Source organism: Nicotiana tomentosiformis, chromosome 3, assembly GCF_000390325.3.
Source record: "Nicotiana tomentosiformis chromosome 3, ASM39032v3, whole genome shotgun sequence".
Taxonomy (NCBI): Eukaryota; Viridiplantae; Streptophyta; class Magnoliopsida; order Solanales; family Solanaceae; genus Nicotiana; species Nicotiana tomentosiformis.
In genome coordinates, this window is record NC_090814.1 from 119,753,311 (window position 1) to 119,773,453 (window position 20,143).

The 20,143-nt window shown below is 41.6% G+C and overlaps 1 protein-coding gene across 1 annotated transcript; it reads left to right on the forward strand.

Annotated features, from left to right (window-relative positions):
• The first annotated feature begins 19,178 nt into the window (after positions 1 to 19,178).
• Positions 19,179 to 19,508, forward strand: LOC138908413 (uncharacterized). Its single transcript, XM_070199077.1, has one exon. The coding sequence runs from the start codon at positions 19,179 to 19,181 to the stop codon at positions 19,506 to 19,508; it is 330 nt and encodes a 109-aa protein (XP_070055178.1).
• Positions 19,509 to 20,143: the final 635 nt, after the last annotated feature.

The following is a 20,143-nucleotide window of genomic DNA, read 5'->3' on the forward strand; positions in this document are numbered from 1 at the left end:
ATTTTTGAGCTAAATTTCGGATTTTTATGGAAAAATTGTATTTTCATATGGAATTAATTCCAATAAATTTTATTGACTAAAACAAAATATTTGTGACTAGATTCCAGGCATTCGGAGGCCGATTTGCTAGGCAAAGGCATAGCAGAGTAAAGAATTTCACGTTTTGAGTTAAGTAACAGTTATAAATCTGGTCCTGAGGGTATGAAACCCCGAATTTTTGTGTCATGTGATTATTTTGGAAGTGACGCACATGCTAGGTGACGGGCGTGTGGGCGTGCACCGAAGGGATTGTGACTTGGTCCGTCCCGTGAAACTGTAAAGTTGAATAACTTGTTGTTAGCTATATGCTCTCTTTGTGTTGAGGAAATTTGACTGTAAATCTTGTTAAAATCATGCTTAGGCTATGTGATTGTACTGTTGGGACCCACAGAGGTCGCGTACTTGTTGAATTATTTGTTAATTGTTGTCCTGTACTCAGTCATGATTTTACTTGTGCATCATACCTCAGTCTTTCTTGATATTTGTTGATTCACTATGTTATCTTTGTTTGAGCTGTTCTTTGTGATTTTTGAGATCCCGAGAGACTAGAGAGGTTGAGGATTGAGTAAGGCCAAGGGCCTGTCGGTGAGGTAAATATATTATGGCATGTGACTTGTCCGTGCAGGATATTATAGCACGTGAGTTATCAGTGCAGCACGTGAGTTGTCAGTGCAGATTATGGCGCTTGGGCTGTAGGAGCCCCTCCGGAGTCTGTACACCCCCAGTGAGTGCGGGTACCCATTGAGTGTGAGTGCTGAGGGCTGAGAGCCGAGTGGTTGAGCTGTTGTGACGCGTTGAGTGACTGTTGCCCTGAGAGGTTGTACTTGCTTTTCATTTGTTGTTGCACTTAGTTGCTATCTGTCATTATTGTGAAATTCTCTTAAAGATTTTATATCCGGATTACATGAACTTGAACTGTATAAAATTGATTTGACTTAAACTACTGGATTTGAAAGCATGTCTATTCTTTGCTGGAATTACTGAAAGTGAACTATAATTGTGTTGCTCGTCACTATTTTCAATTCCTTATTTATTATTGTTACTTGCTGAGTTGGTTGTACTCATACTACACCCCGCACTTAGTTTACAGATCCAGGTGTTCCCGGACATAGCGTGTGTTGATTTTCTCGTGCAGTTGAATTTTTAGAGATTCTGAGGTAGCTTCCATGTTTCGCAGACCTTGTCTCTCCTTCCCTATCTCCTTGTTTACTGTATTTGGTCTCAAACTATTATAGACCGTATTTTCCAGATTTGTTATCGTATTAGATGCTCATGTACTCAGTGACACCGGGATTTGGGAGTATTAATATTTGTACTTGTGAGATTTCTTCCGCTGAATTTAATCATTCTCTTTTCAAATTTAAAAGAATACGTGGTTTATTGAGATTTGTCGGCTTGCCTAGTATTGAGATAGGCGCCATCACGACGGGTGGGATTTTGTGTCGTGACAAGGTGGTATCAGAGCCCTAGGTTGCATAGGTCTCACGAGTCATGAGCAGGTTTAGTAGAGTCTTGCGGATCGGTACAGAGACGTCTGTACTTATCTTCGAGAGGCTACAGAACTCTTACAAAAATTTAACTTTCTTGTATTCTGTCGTGCGAATTTGTGATTCCGGAAACTAAATTTTTGTTATTCTATTCTCTCACAGATGGTGAGAACACGTACTACCGGATCGGACGGTTAGCCACCAGTGCCACCAGTTAGGGCCGTAAGAGGCTAGGGCCGTGGTAGAGGCCGGGGCCGAGGTAGAGGTCAATTTATAGCTCGTGCAGCAGTTGGAGCAGCACGTGTAGTACCACTAGTTGCTCCAGCTCAGGAGCAGATTCTAGATATAGTTGAGCCGACAGGATCAGCTCAGGCACCAATTGTGCCCATTGAGATTCCAGGCCTTCAGGAGACTTTGGCCCAGATATTGACAGTTTGCACTGGTCTTGCTCAGGTGGTTTCGGCTCAGGCCGCACCTACCACTTCTCAGGCCGGGGGAGGTACTCATACCCTTGTTGCTCGTACTCCAGACCAGGTAGTGTAGGGACTTCATATACCGGGAGAACTACCAGCCCAGCCGGTTGCAGTTGCTCAGGCCTCGGTAGTTCCTGTTATGGCAGATGATGAGCAGAGGAGACTTGAGAGATTTGAGAGGCTGTGACCTCCACTATTTAGCGGTGCTGAGTCAGAGGATGCTCAGGGTTTTCTGGATAAGTGTCAATGGATGCTTCGGACAGTGGGTATTCTAGAGACCAGTGGGGTCTCATTCACTACTTTTTAGTTTTTTGGGGCTGCCTTCAAATGGTGTGAGGCTTACGAGAGGTGTAGGTCGGTTGGTGCAGCACCCCTTACCTGGAAGCAGTTCTCCGGTCTATTCCTGGAGAAGTTCGTGCCTCAGTCCCGCAGAGAGGAGCTGTGCAGGCAGTTCGAGCAGCTTCGTCAGGGGGATATGTCTGTGACACAGTATGAGATGAGATTTTCAGAGTTGGCCCATCATGCTATCTAGTTGATTCCCACAGACAGGGAGAGGATCAGGAGGTTCATAGATGGCCTCACTTTTCAGCTCCAATTATTCATGACTAGAGAGAGAGTATCTGGTGCTACCTTCGACGAGGTTGTCGATATTGCTCGTCAGATTGATATGGTTCGCAGTCAGGAATGGGTTGAGAGGGAGGCTAAGAGGCCTCGTGGTTCAGGTGATTTCAGCGGTGTTCCTTCAGGGGGTCAGTTTTACCACAGTAGGGGTCATTCTTTCAAACACGCTCAGGCGACTCATTCCGCTCATCGTGGTGCATCGGCTAGCCACGGTTCTTACAGTGCTCACTCAGGCCAGTCTTCATTCAGTGCACTACCAGCGCAGAGTTCTCATCATGCCTCGTCCGCTCAGGCTTCTACAGGTAATTCTTCGGGTTATCAGGAGCAGCAGTTCCGTCAGAGATGGGGTTGTTTCGAGTGCGGAGAATTGGGTCATTTCAAGAGAGATTGTCCTAGGCTGTTGAGTGGGGCTCTACAGCAAAGTTCTCCCCCGACGACATCTGCACCAGTAGTTGAACCACCCGCCCAGCTAGCTCAGGGTGGGGGTCAGGCAGCTAGGGGTCGCCTAAGAGGGGGAGGCCGATCAAGTGGCGGTCAGGCCCGATTTTATGCTTTTCCTGCCATGCCAGATGTTGTTGCTTCAGATGCAGTGATCACAGGTATTGTTTCAGTATGCCATAGGGAGGCTTCTATATTAGTTGACCCTAGTTCCACTTATTCATACAAATCATCGTATTTTGCTCATTATCTGGATATGCCCTGTGAGTCCTTAGTTTCACCTGTTTGTGTATCTACACCGGTGGGCAATATTATTACTATGGACCGTGTGTATCGGTCATGTATGGTAACTATTGGGGAAATGGAGACTAGAGTTGATCTCTTATTACCCAGTATGATTGATTTTGATGTAATCCTGGGCATGGATTGGTTGTCTCCATGTCATGCTATTCTGGACTGTCACGCAAAAATTGTGACGTTGACGATGCCGGGGTTGCGAAAGGTTAAATGGAGAGGTTCTCTAGATTTTGTTCCTAGCAGGGTAATTTCTTATTTGAAGGCCCAACATATGGTTGGAAAGGGATGTTTGTCATATTTGGCCTTTGTGAGAGATGTTGATGTAGATACTCCTATTATTGATTCAGTACCGGTCGTGCGAGACATTCCGGATGTATTTCTTGCAGACCTGCCGGGTATGCTATCCGACAGGGATATTGATTTCGGTATTGACTTGGTGCAGGGCACTCAGCCCATTTCTATTCCTCTGTATCGTATGGCACCAGCTGAATTAAAAGAATTGAAAGAGCAATTTCAGGAACTCCTTGAAAGGGGTTTTATTAGGCCTAGTATGTCACCTTGGGGTGCACCGGTTCTGTTTGTGAAAAAGAAAGATGGTACTATGCAGATGTGCATCGATTATAGGCAGTTGAACAAAGTTACAATCAAGAATATATATCCCTTGCCGCATATTGATGACTTATTTGACCAGCCTTAGGGAGAGAGGGTGTTCTCCAAAATTGATTTGAGATCTGGGTATCACCAGTTGAAAATTTGGGATTCAGATATACTAAAGAAGGTATTCAAAACTCGTTATGGTTACTATGAATTTCTTGTGATGTCTTTTGGGCTAACCAATGCCCCAGCAGCATTTATGAATTTGATGAATAGTGTATTCCAGCCATATCTTGATTTATTTTTCGTAGTATTTATTGATGAAATCCTGGTGTACTCACATAGCCAGGAGGAGCATGCACAACACTTGGGTATTGTATTACAGAGGTTGAGAGAGGAGAGACTTTATGTCAAATTCTCTAAGTGTGAGTTCTAGCTTAATTCAGTGGCATTCTTGGGACATATAGTGTCCAGTGAAGGAATTAAGGTGGATCCGAAGAAAATAAAGGTAGTTCAGAGTTGGCCTAGGCCATCTTCAGTTACTGAAATTCGGAGTTTTCTCGGCTTGGCTGGTTATTATCGTCGCTTCGTGGAGGGTTTCTCGTCTATTGCATCGCCTATGACTAAATTGACCCAGAAAGGTGCTCCGTTCAGGTGGTCGGATGAATGTGAAGAGAGCTTTCAGAAACTCAAGACAGCTTTGACTACAGCTCCAATATTGGTGTTGCCTACAGGTTCAGAGTCTTATACTGTGTTTTGTGACGCGTCGCGTATTGGTCTTGGCGCAGTTCTTATGCAAGATGGTAGGGTGATTGCCTATGCGTCCAGACAGTTAAAGGTACATGAGAAGAATTATCCGGTCCACGATCTTGAGTTAGCAGCTATTGTTCATGCCTTGAAAATTTGGCGGCATTACTTGTACGGTGTCCAGTATGAGGTATATACCGATCATTGGAGTCTACAATATTTGTTTAAATAGAAGGATCTTAACTTGCGGCAGCGAAGGTGGTTGGAGTTGCTTAAGTATTATGATATCACCATTCTCTATCATCCCGGAAAGGCCAATGTGGTGGCTGATGCCTTGAGTCGTAAGGCGGAGAGTTTGGGCAGCTTAGCATACTTACCGGTAGCAGAGAGGCCTTTAGCCTTGGATGTTCAGGCTTTGGATAACCAATTTGTTAGATTGGATGTTTCCGAGCCGAATCAAGTTTTTTCTTGTGTGGTTTCTCGGTCTTCTTTATATGATCGCATCAGAGAGTGCCAGTATGATGATCCACATCTGCTTGTCCTTAAGGACACGGTTCAGCACGGTGATGCCAAGGAAGTCACTATTGGAGATGACTGTGTATTACGGATGTAGGCTATGTATGCCTAATGTAGACAGTTTGCGTGAGTTGATTCTCCAGGAAGCTCACAGTTCACGGTACTCTATTCATCCAGGCGCCGCAAATATGTATTAGGATTTGAGGCAGCACTATTGGTAGAGGCGAATGAAGAAAGATATAGTTGGATTTGTAGATCGGTGTTTAAATTGTCAATAGGTAAAGTAAGAGCATCAAAGACCGGGCGGATTACTACAGAGACTTGAAATTTCAGAGTGGAAATGGGAGCGTATTACCATGGATTTCGTACTTGGGCTCCCACGGACTTTGAGAAAGTTTGATGTTGTTTGGGCGATGTTGATACCCAATTTTTTCCTCCTATTTTTAATATATATATATATATATATATATATATATATATATATATATATATATATATATACTTTCAAAATAGTATATTTGCATTATCATTTAGTTTATAAACCTATACAAGCATTTTTTTCATAATTGTCCATAATTTTTAAAGGCTTTAAATCGATTTATTTCTGTATTTTTATTATACAAACATCCAGTAATTATCCTTCAAATTATTTTTATGATGATTTAATCATCTAAACTTATCATTTACACCAACATGATGTTTTAAATACTTTTCAATGCATTTATTATAATTACATTTACATTTTAGGGCTAATCACACATTTTTGTAATAATAGCCCATATTCATGTATAATTACATTATTTTTGCGAAAAATGACCTTTTATATTTTATAATGTTAAGTAATTATTTCTAATCATTTTAGTGCACAAATAATAAATATTGTGTATTTAAAAACTAGCCTAAAATCCTACTTATTTTTTGGACCAATCATTGGCCGAAAATCTAATACCCTAGCCCAAATAACCCCCAGCTCAAATATATTATCCCAACCCCATAACCCGGTCATGGCCCGTTTTAACCAACCGACCCAACCACCTTTTAATCATGGCTATTGATCTCTAAGATCAACTACCCATATCACACCCTCTCTTTTAATTACCCCAAACACCCAACCCTAATCCCCATTTCTCACCGTCTGCCGCCCTCATATCCTCACCTCCCTTCTCCTTCCTAAGAACCTTAGCCGCCGCCCACCTAAAATATCTCCTTATCCCACCCAATATGGGATTCCATGGTGTTTCTTTGCCATATACGGCCTCTCTTTGGTACTGGTTACTTTATACACTGCTTGCCTAAACATGGCAAGTAGATCTCATAAAGATCGAACCAAAATCGGTTCAAATCCTTGACTTTTCTGATATTCTGTCTATATTCATCATTTTCCTCTATTGTAAGTATGATATTTGTGTATCTTTTGTTGATTCTTACTTACCCTAAAATTAGTGTTTTCAGATCTCTTTTAATTGAACCAAAATGGGTTCGATTTTCTGAATTTAAGTGTTATTATGTCCATATTCGTCCTATATTCTACTATGTCCCGTTTTTATTATATTTTTGTCAATATTTGTCTTACCCTAAAACTAGGGTTTTCAGATTTCCTTAAATCGGACCAAATTGGTTCGATTCTCTGATTTTTAGTGCTATTTGTGCCTATATTAATCCTATGTTATTATTTTTGTATATATTCTGGTAATATTTATTTACCTAAAAAACTAGGGTTTGCTTGACTTCTCCTAAATTGATTCTGAATCAAATCCGCATGTTATTCTTTCCTTTTTCTTTAAGATTGATTGTTTGTTTTTCCTTGTTTGTGTGTTTAATTTTGCTACTATAAAAACCCATCCCCCTTCCCCGTTATGGACAGCACTTTAATCGCTATTCTCTCACTAAAAACTGAAGTTTTCTACTCTATACTTGTTTTCTATTCTATTCTGTTTGGCTCTTGGCCGGCTGAAAGCCAAGGCCACGGGACTTCTACTTTTTCTGACCTCTCTTGGGTGTGAGCACTACCTAGGTTCTTGAAACCCTTGGAACTTGACACATTTAGGACTCTGGGTCCTTACTGCAATCCTATTCTTATTTATTGAAAAATCACTGGTTAGTTTCTAAATCCTTGCAATGTTTACTCTATTATGTTAAGCATGTTCTCTGAAACTACATGATTTAATGTATATCTTTGAATCTTTTCTGCCTAATTTTGCCTATGATTGTTAGCCTAATAATGTCTCTGCACCTAGCTTAGTTAGTTTGGAAAGAATGAAGCATGATTAGTTTAGTATTGTTGATAATTCAAATATTCTGGTTTGACTATATGGTCCAATCCATGTTTCTCTGCCTAATTCTGAACTTCTAATGGCCAATTGATGCTATTAACCTGCCCCCATTTTGTTTAAGACCTTACTCCGAATGTTGTATGCTCCTATGACTACTGTTCCCACTATATGTGTTCTTGCCTTGACCAATCTATACCCCTAATGACTTGTGATCTTTTAAAACTAATATCCTTTGATTAATACCTTCTATGATACCTGATCTTGTATGTGTTATATTGTCTAAACCTGAGTAAGTATAATCTGATCCATTAAGTCATAAACTGGTTGCATTACTTGGTTTTACTAGCCTAATGCCCTTGCCTGTTAACTTTGCAATCCTAAATTCTTTGTCTCTTAGCACATGTCACCCTGCCCAGTGTGTTAATTTGCTTTTGGAGTTCATTATGTGATTATCCTATCGTGTTTGCAAATGCTTTTCCAAACTTATTGTCCTTATCACTTGTTTCTAATTCTGGGGCTGGCTGAAAGCCAAAGCCCTCCCTCCCAAGTCTCCTTTATCAACCTCCCTAGTGTGAGCACTGCCCTGGGTTCTTGAAGCCCTTGGGAATTTCTGACACACTAGGGTCCAGGTTCTTTTCCACTTTTCCTAATTGTTCAACTTTGCCCCATTTTTACCTACTGGATAAACCAGTTGGTTTGTGTAAATGGTTGTTCACCTGGGACTTTTGATCAAGTTATGGCTACTGGATGTGGGCCATTTTGTATAAACGGAGGTTGTTTTTTGAGCTGTTGTGAAACTGTATGGATATGGTATTGAAGGCCTAGCCAGGAAGGGTATACATTGGGCCTATAATAATATTGTAATAATAATTGGGGTGTTAGTAAAATTGGGAAAATGGGTTTATTCTCACTTTGCATGAACGGGTAGAAATCCTGCCTATAGGGGTTAATTTGCTCAAACATGTTCTGCTCCTATGTGTTGTTAGATAACCTGCCTATAGGACCTAAGTGTTTCATTGGCTTAATGTATTCCTCTTCTATATGTCTTGCTAGATATCATGCCTATAGGGAATAAAGTGATCAATGTTTCAGTCTATGACCATAGGGTCATGTTAGGTTTATGCTCTACAAATCTGCATTTTAGAAATCATGCCTATAGGGTTTAATTGGTTAATGTGTTGTTGTTATAATTGCTCATTTAGGAAACATCCTTATAGGAGCTAAAATCAGTTTCAATCGCTAATCATAGAAATCTTGCTTTAAGTGCTAAAATGGAACTTTCAATACTGTTTCATTACTTAACTTTGCCGCTATTAGAAAGCATGCATGTAGGATCAAACTGGGTAGTTCTGAATATCTCCTGTTATTATCACTGCCAATTAGTGCGTAAATCATCTAGATAGCATGTCTATAGGTTTAATCGCTTATAACCTGTAATTAGTAGGCAACTGTGTAGTCACTTAGAAATTATACTTTGCATACAAAACTGTCTGCACGTTCAAAATCCAGTTCACATAGAAACCATGCCTATAGGGCCTAATGACTTTAATTTGCCTCAATCCTGAAATTGTCTAACGCTTAATGTGAAAATTTGTTCACGTACATTTGTTGTCTAAGTGTGGAGGCTAACTTGAGCCCTTAATTGCTTTTACATGAAGTCCAACTTGTTTTGTATGTCGCCTAGTTTTATCATTTCTGAGCAGCCTAAGCTAAGCCTAGAAACCATCCAAAATAGAGGTCCAAACGCCTCTTGGGCCATAGGCATGCGACGGGTAGGGCACGCATAGGGCACGGTTTAGAATCAGCTAGTGCGCTTTAGGTAAAAACTTAAAGATAGTAATCGGGTAGCAGGAGATGATAGTCTGTTCCCGCTGAATAATACGAGTAACACCCCATCTCGAGGGAGTTACGAAGCATTATTTATGTTGCACGGGGTGATCCTTTAGGCTAAAAAACTTAGGACCCCCCATCTTGTCTTTAAACCAATTATCTGTGTTTACTCAAGGACTTTCTAATAATATTTTTTTAAAACTTCTTGTTTTTCTCTATGACTATTTGACTAATTCATATAATTCAAGTTCGGCCGGGACCCACAATTGTGGACCTCGAAGAGTGCCTAACACCTTCTCTTCGAGGTAATTTGAGCCCTTACCCGATCTTTGGTGACGCAAACTGGTTAAACCAGAGTTATTTGCAAATAGGTGCCCTAACGCACCTCAAACCCGTTAGGTGGCAATTCTCTCTTTTAACACCTTCCTTTAAAAGAGTTGTCACATGTCGAAACTCGATTTCGCTAGAAAGAGGGGCGCGACAGTATGGCAACTCTGCTGGGGATATTTTTTAGGCTCTTACCATAGCGAACTTGGTCTATATGAATTAGTCTTCTTTGATGAATGTGTTTCCTTGTTCTTTATCATTACATGAGCATCCCGCTTCCATTTTCCCTTTTTATGGCTACATGCACACCTTTTCCCCTATTTCCCTCTATTTTGAATTTGTATTAATATTCAAATCTTTGCTTGATTTGGTTACAATGTGCGTTTTCCTTTATTTTCTAGTCATGTTCACTTGCTCCGAATCATTTTTAAATTTGCTACATCATGTCTCTCCCTACCCCTACCCCCCTTGCTTGCTTTATTACAATTCTTTCATATTGCGCGAACTAACTTCTTCCATATTTTTCTGTCTTTTTATGCCTTTACGTTTCATTTAATACTGCATTTACCGTCTTTATCATGCAAAATACTTGACAATGTGTTGTTTTATCTTTACATAAAGCATGCTCCACATCATATTCCACTCGTGCGTAATTAATACCATAGCGGCGCTTGATGAGTGTACGTGCTCTTCCTATATCACCTTTTTAAATTTGGAAAGGCTTATTTGTGGTAAAACTAGTCGATCAGCAGTGCAATCGACGGTTTCGTGCCTTTCCCTCTCAAGTTTTTCACTTGAAGGTACCTGTCTAGACTCTTCTAGAAACCCCCCACTCTAATATTAACAGTGCATGCATCATGTCTAAACCTAGTACGGGTTAGAGCGTTGTCCACGTAACTCTCTAAGGCAAGCCTTGTCCAAAGCCTGCCGGGATTTCCTTAAATCCCAATGGGTACAATCATTATATGTACATTATTTGGAGAAAACGTGCCAATATGCTAATCATTAGTATGTAAATAGTCGAATCCAGAGGGGGAAAACGCTAACTTTATTTGTTTTGCAGAAATGAGGCACGAAGTCCCCTGGTTCGGCATGGTTCGAAGTATCCCATCTTTGTTGCTAGATTGGTGGGAAAATCTCTCGCCAAGTGACAAAAACCATGTGAAAAGAATTCTCGGGAATCTACCTTCTTTGTTAGATATTCAGTTGAACAATGTGTTAATTGAGGCTGCCACCATGTTCTGGGATGAGAGGAGGACCGTCTTCCGTTTTGGTGATATAGAAATGACTCCCCTTCTAGAAGAAATAGGAGGCTTCGCTGGGCTCCCATGTAATAGCCCTGGCTTGTTGGTACCGGAAAATTGTACTTCTCGAGGTTTCCTAAAAATGGTTGGTTTCAGGAAAAATAATGAGTTAGTCTGTCTGAAGAAATCTTACATTCGACTTCCTTTACGAGCGTTATGGTCACAGCAAGTCATATCATCTTTACCATGATGAATTTGCCATCACTTCTTTGGGTTGGACTCACTACCGGGTTTTTGTATTCATTGTCTATTTTCTGGGGATGCTGATATTCCCGATATAAAGGGAAAGGATCCACACTCGCCTAGGTATGGTCACTAAGACCCTAATGGAAGGAATTGAGGGGCAAACTTACACTGTTGTCCCAATGATCGTGGATGAGATGTACCGAGCCTTAGACCGTTGCAAAAAGGGATATAGGCATTTTGAGGGTTGCAATTTGTTGCTTCAAATATGGTTGTTGGAACACCTTCAGAGAGGACAATACCGTCAAGAATTTCCGCGACGGCCATGGAATGACCACATATCTTATCACCATCAGAAGAGAATGACTTTTATCCCAGACAGGTTTACACAGCCGGGAAACGCTGTGAGCTGGGTACATTTCTTTAGCGATTTCACTGATGACAAGGTACATTGGATGTTTGAGTGGTTCCCTAGCAGTGAATTCATCATCAGGTCGAGAGATGTTCCTCATCTAGTGCTAATCGGATTAAGGGGAATCTATCCTTATGCTCCTATCAGAGTCATGAGGCAAGCTGGGAGAAAACAAGTTATACCACGAGTTTCCAAAATGGTTCATTACAAAGCAGACTTCCAAGGGCATGCCATTCCATTCAAGTTCGAGGCACAGCATATGTGGCATCAAAAGATTATTGTGGAGAAAGATACCATCGAGCCAGACAGGTATCATGCCGGCCATGTGTACTTCTACCCATCATGATTGGTCGATGACATAGCAGGAGAGGTCAAACCAGGGGTTGATTTGAGAAATAGGGTCATAGACGACGCTGCTGAAGCACAAGTCAAATACAGGAGGTTGCGCAAAAGGGTGTTTGAATCTGAGGCCAGGCATTTGGAACAACATAAAGTGGACATGGAAGAAATCAATGAATGGAGGAGAATCGCTACTAAATCAACAGAAAGGTTGGAGTATTTGGAGCAGGGTTTGATGGAACTTGAGGGAAAGATGAGGAAAAGGGTCTCGGATTGTCAGAACACAGAGGGCAATGAAGGAGGACATCTAGCAAGGGTGTATCTGTTGTTGGACATGCACGACCTGGGGAATCTGATTGACGGGGATAAGAAGGCCAAGCTTGGAGAAGGTGCCTCTGGGACCGAGTAGATTAGGGATGATGTTTTCTAGATTAGTTTTAGAATTTGATTGAAATAAGGCAAATGCCACTAGTGACTCTTTATAATTATTATCGTTTTAGTAGAGATTTGGTCTATTTATCATATTAATGAAATGACGCAGTTATCGGCATTGAGTTTTCTCCAAAGCTATATGTCTCTAGGCCTACCTCGGGCACGATGAGGTCCCCAAATTAGGAAGCAAATTTATAATTCTGCAATACGTGTTTAAATATCGTAAATATCCTTTTAATACTCCTTACTGACTTGTTTACCTTTTGTTTTTCTTCTTTTCTTTGTTTATTCCCACCCCCTAAGGTTGGTTTGTGCAAACTGGCATCATCGGCATATCATACCAGATCTAGAGGTCTTCCACCTCCTCCTCCTCCAAGTGATCCTAAGAACAAAGGAAAAGCTAATATGGACGATATGAGTGGTATCAGGAAAGACAATGCTACACATGCAGAAAATGTTGAAACTTCAGATGGTCGAAGTACTCCGGTGCAGAATGACTTGGTTTTATGGTTAGAGAAAAAGATACTGGAGTTACAAGGGGAACTTGAGCAGGTCCGTAACTTGGCAAACCTTTCCCTTACCCTGAATGTTCCCGACATCAACCAACAAAATGCCCAAAACCCAACACCTCCTCAAAACACACAAAACCAGCACCCGCAAAATCCTCCCGCACCTCATCAATACGCCACGCCTCCCCAAAATCCTAATCCTCCGCCAGTACCAACTCCTCCACAGCATCATCATCATCCAAACCAATACCTATAAACTACCACCTACCACACTCCTCAAAATGCACAACAACCTACTCCTGATCCCCAAAACTCAACCAATGATCACCACTACACCCAAATCCATAGAGTCCTCCAAAGTAACCCCATATACGTGGAAACCTTACCCCATATTTCACAACAAAGCCCGTATACACCGAAATCCGCCGAGAAGGACCTGCTCATCAAGAACATGGCGGAAGAACTTAAGAAGCTTACAAGTCGAGTCCAAGGTGTTGAAGGTAGTAAAGGCATCAAAGGTTTAAACTATGAGGATTTATGTATTCAATTGGACGTAGAACAGCCAAAAGGTTAAAAACCTCCTATGTTCGAAATGTTTGATGGGACAGGTGATCCAAAAGTACATCTATGGACGTATTGTGACAAACTCGTAGGGGTTGGTAAAGATGAAAGAATCCGCATGAAGTTGTTCATGAGGAGCCTCACTGGAGACGCCCTATCCTGGTACATCAGTCAAAATCCAAAGAAGTGGATTAATTGGGTAAGCATGGCATCAGATTTTATGGATCGGTTCAGATTCAACACAGAGAATCCATCAGACATCTTCTATATCTAGAATCTTAAGAAGAAGCTGACTGAAATTTTGTGTGAGTATGCTACTCAGTGGAAATCAGAGGCTGCAAAAGTAAGGCCAGCATTGGAAGAAAAACAAATGAACAAATTCTTTGTCCGGGCCTAGGATCCGTAATATTATGAGAGGTTGATGGTTATTGAAAATCATAAATTCTCCGACATCATCAAATTGGGAGAAAGAATATAAGAGGGAATCAAAAGCGGGATGGTAAACAATTTCGAGGCACTCCTGGCTACGAACAAAGCCTTGTAGTCGGGGGTATATCTAAAAACAAGGAAGTAGGGACTGTGATGGTAGCCCAAGGTCCGAAGTCTCCTCTCACATACCAAACACCTCCATCCACATATCAGCTTTCACCTCCTAGATATCAACAACCCGCTACCGCCTACCACACTTACAACACTCAGCCAGCATGTTACCACTCACCACCAGCCCGCCAAAAGTACCAAAAACCTTGGCCAAATTTTGACCGTAAGCCGCCCAAACAATACACTCATATTGCCGAACCTATTGACCAGTTGTATGAGAGATTGAAAGCTTCCGGTTATGTCATTCTCATTCCCGTTGTCGCCATGGAAAGTTCCTCTCAATTGGTCAATCCGAATAAGACATGTGCCTACCATTCAAGCATGAAAGGTCACGCTATTGATGAATGCCGCACTCTGAAGGATAAGATCCAGACGCTGATTGATACCAAAGTTATACAGGAAAAGGAGACTGCACCTAACGTCCGCAATAATCCCCTCCCGGATCACAGGGGCGAGGGGGTTAATGTAATAGAAACTAATGAAGAATGGGACCCGGAGGGGTCAATTGGGGTCATTCGAGAAGAGGATGCTCCCAACATGCCTCCAGTCACTCTCACGCCTATTGTGGTATAGACACAGTCACCGATTGAAGTTGAAGTAGCTGTATCGACTCCATTCGAAGTTGAAGTAACAACGCCCTCAGCCACACCAGCTCCGTTCGAAGTAGAAGTGACCACACCATTCACCGTGACGTTAGCACCTACACCGTCCTTCAAATCCATTGCTATACCCTGGAACTACGCTACAGAAGCGAGAAGGAAAGGAAGGGGAAAATAGAAGAAACTGGTGCAGCACAAGGTATGACCAGAACTGGTAGGGTTTACATGCCCGAGCATTTGGGGGGAACTAGTAAAGAAGCCGCTTCCAAATAACCTATCATTGAAATCGGCCCGGATGATCTTTGGAGAAAGGTACAAGTGAGAGAGTATTCTGTGGTTGATCATCTGAACAAAACCCCTGCTCAGATGTCCATTCTATCACTACTACAGAATTCTAAGGCGCATAGGAATACGTTGATGAAACTATTGAATGAAACTTATGTACCCAACAACATTACCAATGGGGAGATGGCCAATATGGTAGGACAAGTATTGGAAAGCCATAAGATCACTTTCCATGAAGATGAATTGCCGCCAGAAGGGTTGAGTCACAACAGGGCGCTGCATATCACAGTGCAGTGCGAAGATAAATTCATTGCCAGGCTCTTGATAGATGGGGGTTCTAAGTCTCAACATATGTCCATTGACTACTTGAAGAGATTGGGTAAAGTTTTGCATGAAATACGAGCAGGAACTATGAAAGTGAAAGCATTCGATGGATCTCAAAGGGCCACGATCGTAGAAACCAACCTCTATTTGCAAATGGGCCCAACTTGGTTTGATGTTGAATTCTAATTGCTCGACATATCCGCCTCATACAATCTGCTGTTGGGACGACCTTGGATACACATTGTTGGGGCCGTAGCCTCTACTCTGCATCAGGCTGTAAAGTTTAAAAGGAACCATCAAGAAGTGATCATTCATAGAGACGGGAGTAACCCTATTTACACCAATAAGACTATTTCGGTTGTGGAGAATATAAGGAAGTTGGGTGGAGAGACTTACCATCGCATTGAGCGTGTTAACGCAATCGAGAAGGATAAATGGTGGAGTAGAAAAATAGAGAGCATATTGGCATGGGCAGGATATGAACCTGGTAAAGGGCTCGGTAAGAATCTCCAGGGTATCGCCAAACCAGTACATCTAAAATGTCACGGCATGACCTTTGGACTGGGATATCAGTACACTTGGCATGAGTATCAGAATTGGTTGCCACCATGGCATGGTCCTTATTACCCTCTGGAGTAACCGATACCATATTTGAGCCAATCCTTCCATCAGGCCGATATGATGTGGGGATTTGAAGAAGATGAAATTCTAGCTTGTTTAAAGAATTTGTTCTTGGAAGATGAAGATATGGACTGCAGCGTAGTAGTTGAGGAGGAGAAGGAAGGCCTCGTCATTCAAACGGTGGAGAAGGGAGCTGTTCTTAGGAACTAGACTGCCATACCATCAAGGGCCCGCCGAGTTCCGGGGTAGCCTGGGTGCTAGCATCACTTACCTTGAAAGCAATTTTTATGAGCATTTTAAGACATTTTTCAGTATTTTGTTATTTTGTTTTGAAACAATTGTTTGAATCATTAAAATCACTTTTGTTTGATATTTTGATATTTATCAATGATTTGCTATTTTATTATTTATTATTATCCTTTACACTTTTCTACATCGTTATTATTACTTATCCAGATGAACCTACGACTGTGACATGTAATGAGACAACGTAACATAAGGATAGTGACTCGAAAGAAATAGAAGAAGAGGATATAATACCTGAGAATATTGTTAGACAAGTTGAAGATTTTGAGAACAAGCCTAAGTCCAACCTGGACGAAACTGAGATAGTCAACTTGGGAGATTACGAAACTGTCAAAGAAACTCGTATAAGCATTCACCTGTCACCATCAGAGAAAGAAGAATACACCTATTTCCTGAAAGAATATGAAGACATTTTCGCATGGTCTTATGATGATATGACTAGTTTGAGCACGTCCATAGTGGCTCATAAACTACCCACCAACCCAATGTGTCTGCCAATAAAGCAGAAGTTCAGAAAGTTCAAGCAGATATCAGTCTAAAAATCAAAGAAGAAGTCACCAAGCAGATCAAAGCTAAGGTTCTCAGAGTTGTTGAATATCCAACTTGGTTGGCTAAAATCATGCCAGTTCCGAAGAAGGATGGGACAGTCAGAGTATGCGTCGATTATCTGAACCTAAACAGAGCAAGTCCCAAAGATGATTTTCCGTTACCCAACATGCACATACTGATCGAAAACTGCGCCATGCATGAACTCCAATCCTTTTATGGATTGCTTCGCGGGATATCATCAGATTTGGATGGATGAAGAGGATGCTGAAAATACAGCTTTTATTACACCATGGGGGGTGTACTGCTATCAAATGATGTCGTTTGGTCTGAAGAATGCTGGGGCTACTTACATGAGAGCCATGACAACTATTTTCCATGACTTGATACACAAGGAGATAGAGGTATATGTGGATGATGTCATCATCAAATCCAAGAATTGTACATATCACATAGAAGGCTTGATGATATTCTTTGATCAGCTTCGGAGGTACAATTTGAAATTGAATCCCGCAAAATGTGCCTTTGGGGTCCCCGCAGGAAAGTTGTTAGCATTCATCGTGAGCCGCCGAGGAATTGAGCTAGACCCATCAAAGGTCAAGGCTATCCAGGATTTGCCACCTCCAAAGAATAAGAAAGATGTGATGAGCTTCTTGGGACGTCTTAATTACATCAGCCACTTCATAGCACAATCAACCGTGATCTGTGAGCCGATTTTCAAAATGTTAAAGAAGGATGCCGCACCTAGTTAGACTGGAGACTGCCAGAAAGCTTTTGATAGAATCAAAGAATATTTGTCCACACCGCCAGTCCTGGTCCCGCCAGAATCTGTTAGACCACTGCTACTCTATCTCTCTGTATTAGATGGGCCTTTCGGTTGTATCTTGGGACAACACGATGAGACGGGAAGGAAAGAACATGCCATATACTATCTGAGTAAGAAGTTTATACCCTACGAAGCATGGTATTCTTTGCTGGAACGCACCTGCTATGCTTTGACCTGGATAGCCTAGAAACTGAGGCACTACTTCTGTGCCTATACCACATATCTCATATCAAGGATGGATCCTCTAAAGTATATCTTCAGAAACCCATGCCTACAGGGAAGCTGGAAAAATGGCAGATATTGTTGAGTGAATTTAACATCGTTTATGTGACTCAAAAGGTGGTTAAGGGACAAACATTAGCGGATCATCTTGCGGAAAATCCTGTAGAAGGAAAATACAAACCACTAAAAACGTATTTTCCTGATGAAGAAGTATCATTCGTAGGAGAAGATATCGCCGAATCCTACGACGAATGGAGAATATTTTTTGATGGAGCCGCAAACTTCAAAGGAGTGGGTATTAGAGCTGTTTTGGTGTCAGAAATAGGTCAACATTATCCGGTATCTACGAAACTCAGATTTCCGTGCACCAATAATATGGCAGAATATGAGGCTTGCATATTGGGGATCAATTTGGCCTTTGACATGAATATCCAGGAATTACTAGTAATTGGTGATTCAGATCTTCTGGTACATCAGGTGTAGAGAGAATGGGCTACAATGAATACCAAGATATTACCATATCTATATCATGTGCAAGAGATGATAAAGAGGTTCACGAAGATAGAGTTTAGACATGTCCCGAGAATCCAGAATGAGTTCGCAGACGCATTGGCCACTTTGTCCTCCATGATACAGCATCCACATAAGAATTTCATCGACCCCATTCCTGTAAGGATTCATAATCATCCAGCTTACTGTGCTCACGTTGAAGAAGAAGCAGACGGGAATCCATGGTTCCATGATATGAAGGAGTACTTGGCAAAAGGAGAGTACCCGGAGCATGCAAATCATACTAAAAAATGCACGCTCCGAAGATTGTCCAACCATTTCCTCCAAAGTAGAAGAATTATGTACAGAAGGACTCCAGATCTAGGGTTATTACGGTGTGTTAATGCCAAAGAAGCTTCCAAACTGCTTAAAGAGATACACTCTGGAACTTGCGGACCACACATGAATGGTTTCGTTTTAGCCAAAAAGATACTGAGGGCGGGTTATTTTTGGATGACTATGGAAACAGACTGCATCAGGTATGTCCAGAAATGTCATCAGTGCCAAATACACGCAGATATGATACGGGTGCCGCCAAATGAACTCAATGCAACGAGTGAACCTTGGCCTTTTGCCGTATGGGGAATGGACGTCATTGGACCAATCGAGCCTGCCGCTTCAAACGGGTACAGGTTCATTTTAGTGGCCATAGACTACTTCACAAAATGGGTCGAAGCTGTATCCTACAAAGCTGTAACCAAGAAAGTCGTCGAAGATTTTGTTAGAGATCGTATTGTTTGCCGATTCGAGGTTCCATAGTCCATCATCACCGACAACGCCGCCAATCTCAACAGTGACCTAATGAAAGATATATGCGAGACCTTCAAAATCAAGCACAAGAATTCCACAGCATACAGGCCGCAAATGAATGGAGACGTGGAGGCCGCAAACAAGAATATCAAGAAAATACTGAGGAAGATGGTAGACAACCACAAGCAATGGCACGAGAAGTTACCATTTGCCTTATTGGGGTACCGTACCACAGTTCACACATTAACCGGGGCAACTCCCTATTTGCTGGTCTACGGTGCCGAAGTTGTCATTCCTGCCGAGGTTGAAATTCCTTCTTTAAGAATTATACAAGAAGCTGAACTCAGTGATACAGAATGGATAATAAGCTGCTATGAACAATTAGCTCTCATTGACGGGAAAAGAATGAATGCAGTGTGTCATGGTCAACTCTATCAGAATAGGATGTCCAGAGCTTTCAACAAAATGGTCAAACCTAGACAGTTCACACCGGGGTAGCTGGTACTGAAGCGGATCTTCCTGCATCAAGATGAAGCCAAAGGGAAATTTTTGCCCAATTGGCAAGAGGCCTACATGGTTCACAGAGTACTAACAGGAAGAGCACTCATACTCGCAGAAATGGACGGAGAGGTTTAGCCAAAGCCAATCAATTCAGACGCAGTCAAAAGATATTATGTTTAGAATGTTTGCATTTCTTCAACTGATGTAATTGAACTACGCTTGACCTGATTCCCATTTAAGAGGGGATATGTAGGCAGCCCTGTGGGTTCGGTCACAATTCAATAAAATTTTCATTTTCCCCACAACTAGAAACTGGGGCAGAATTTTGAGGAGGGCCCTCAAAATTTCGGAGCAAGTCCAACCAACGTCATCATATGCAGAACCGTCAGAGAATCGCCTAAGTAAACTAGGGCAGAATTTTAAGAAGGACCCTCAAAATTCTAAGGAAGTCACAATGTCTCTAAAGTGTCACAGTCATTGGTTCATCTAATTTATCTGGTATTGCATACTAATGTATTTTAAATAACTACATTCATCATATGCACGCACGTTTTTGAAAACTTTATTTTTATGAAACAGCTAGATGCTACCCGTGGTAACTCGAGCAGGACTTCGATACAGAGCAAAGCAAA

Coding starts and splice junctions, on each gene's coding strand:
- LOC138908413 (XM_070199077.1), top strand. CDS start 19,179: ATGGTAGACAACCACAAGCAATGGCACGAGAAGTTACCATTTGCCTTA.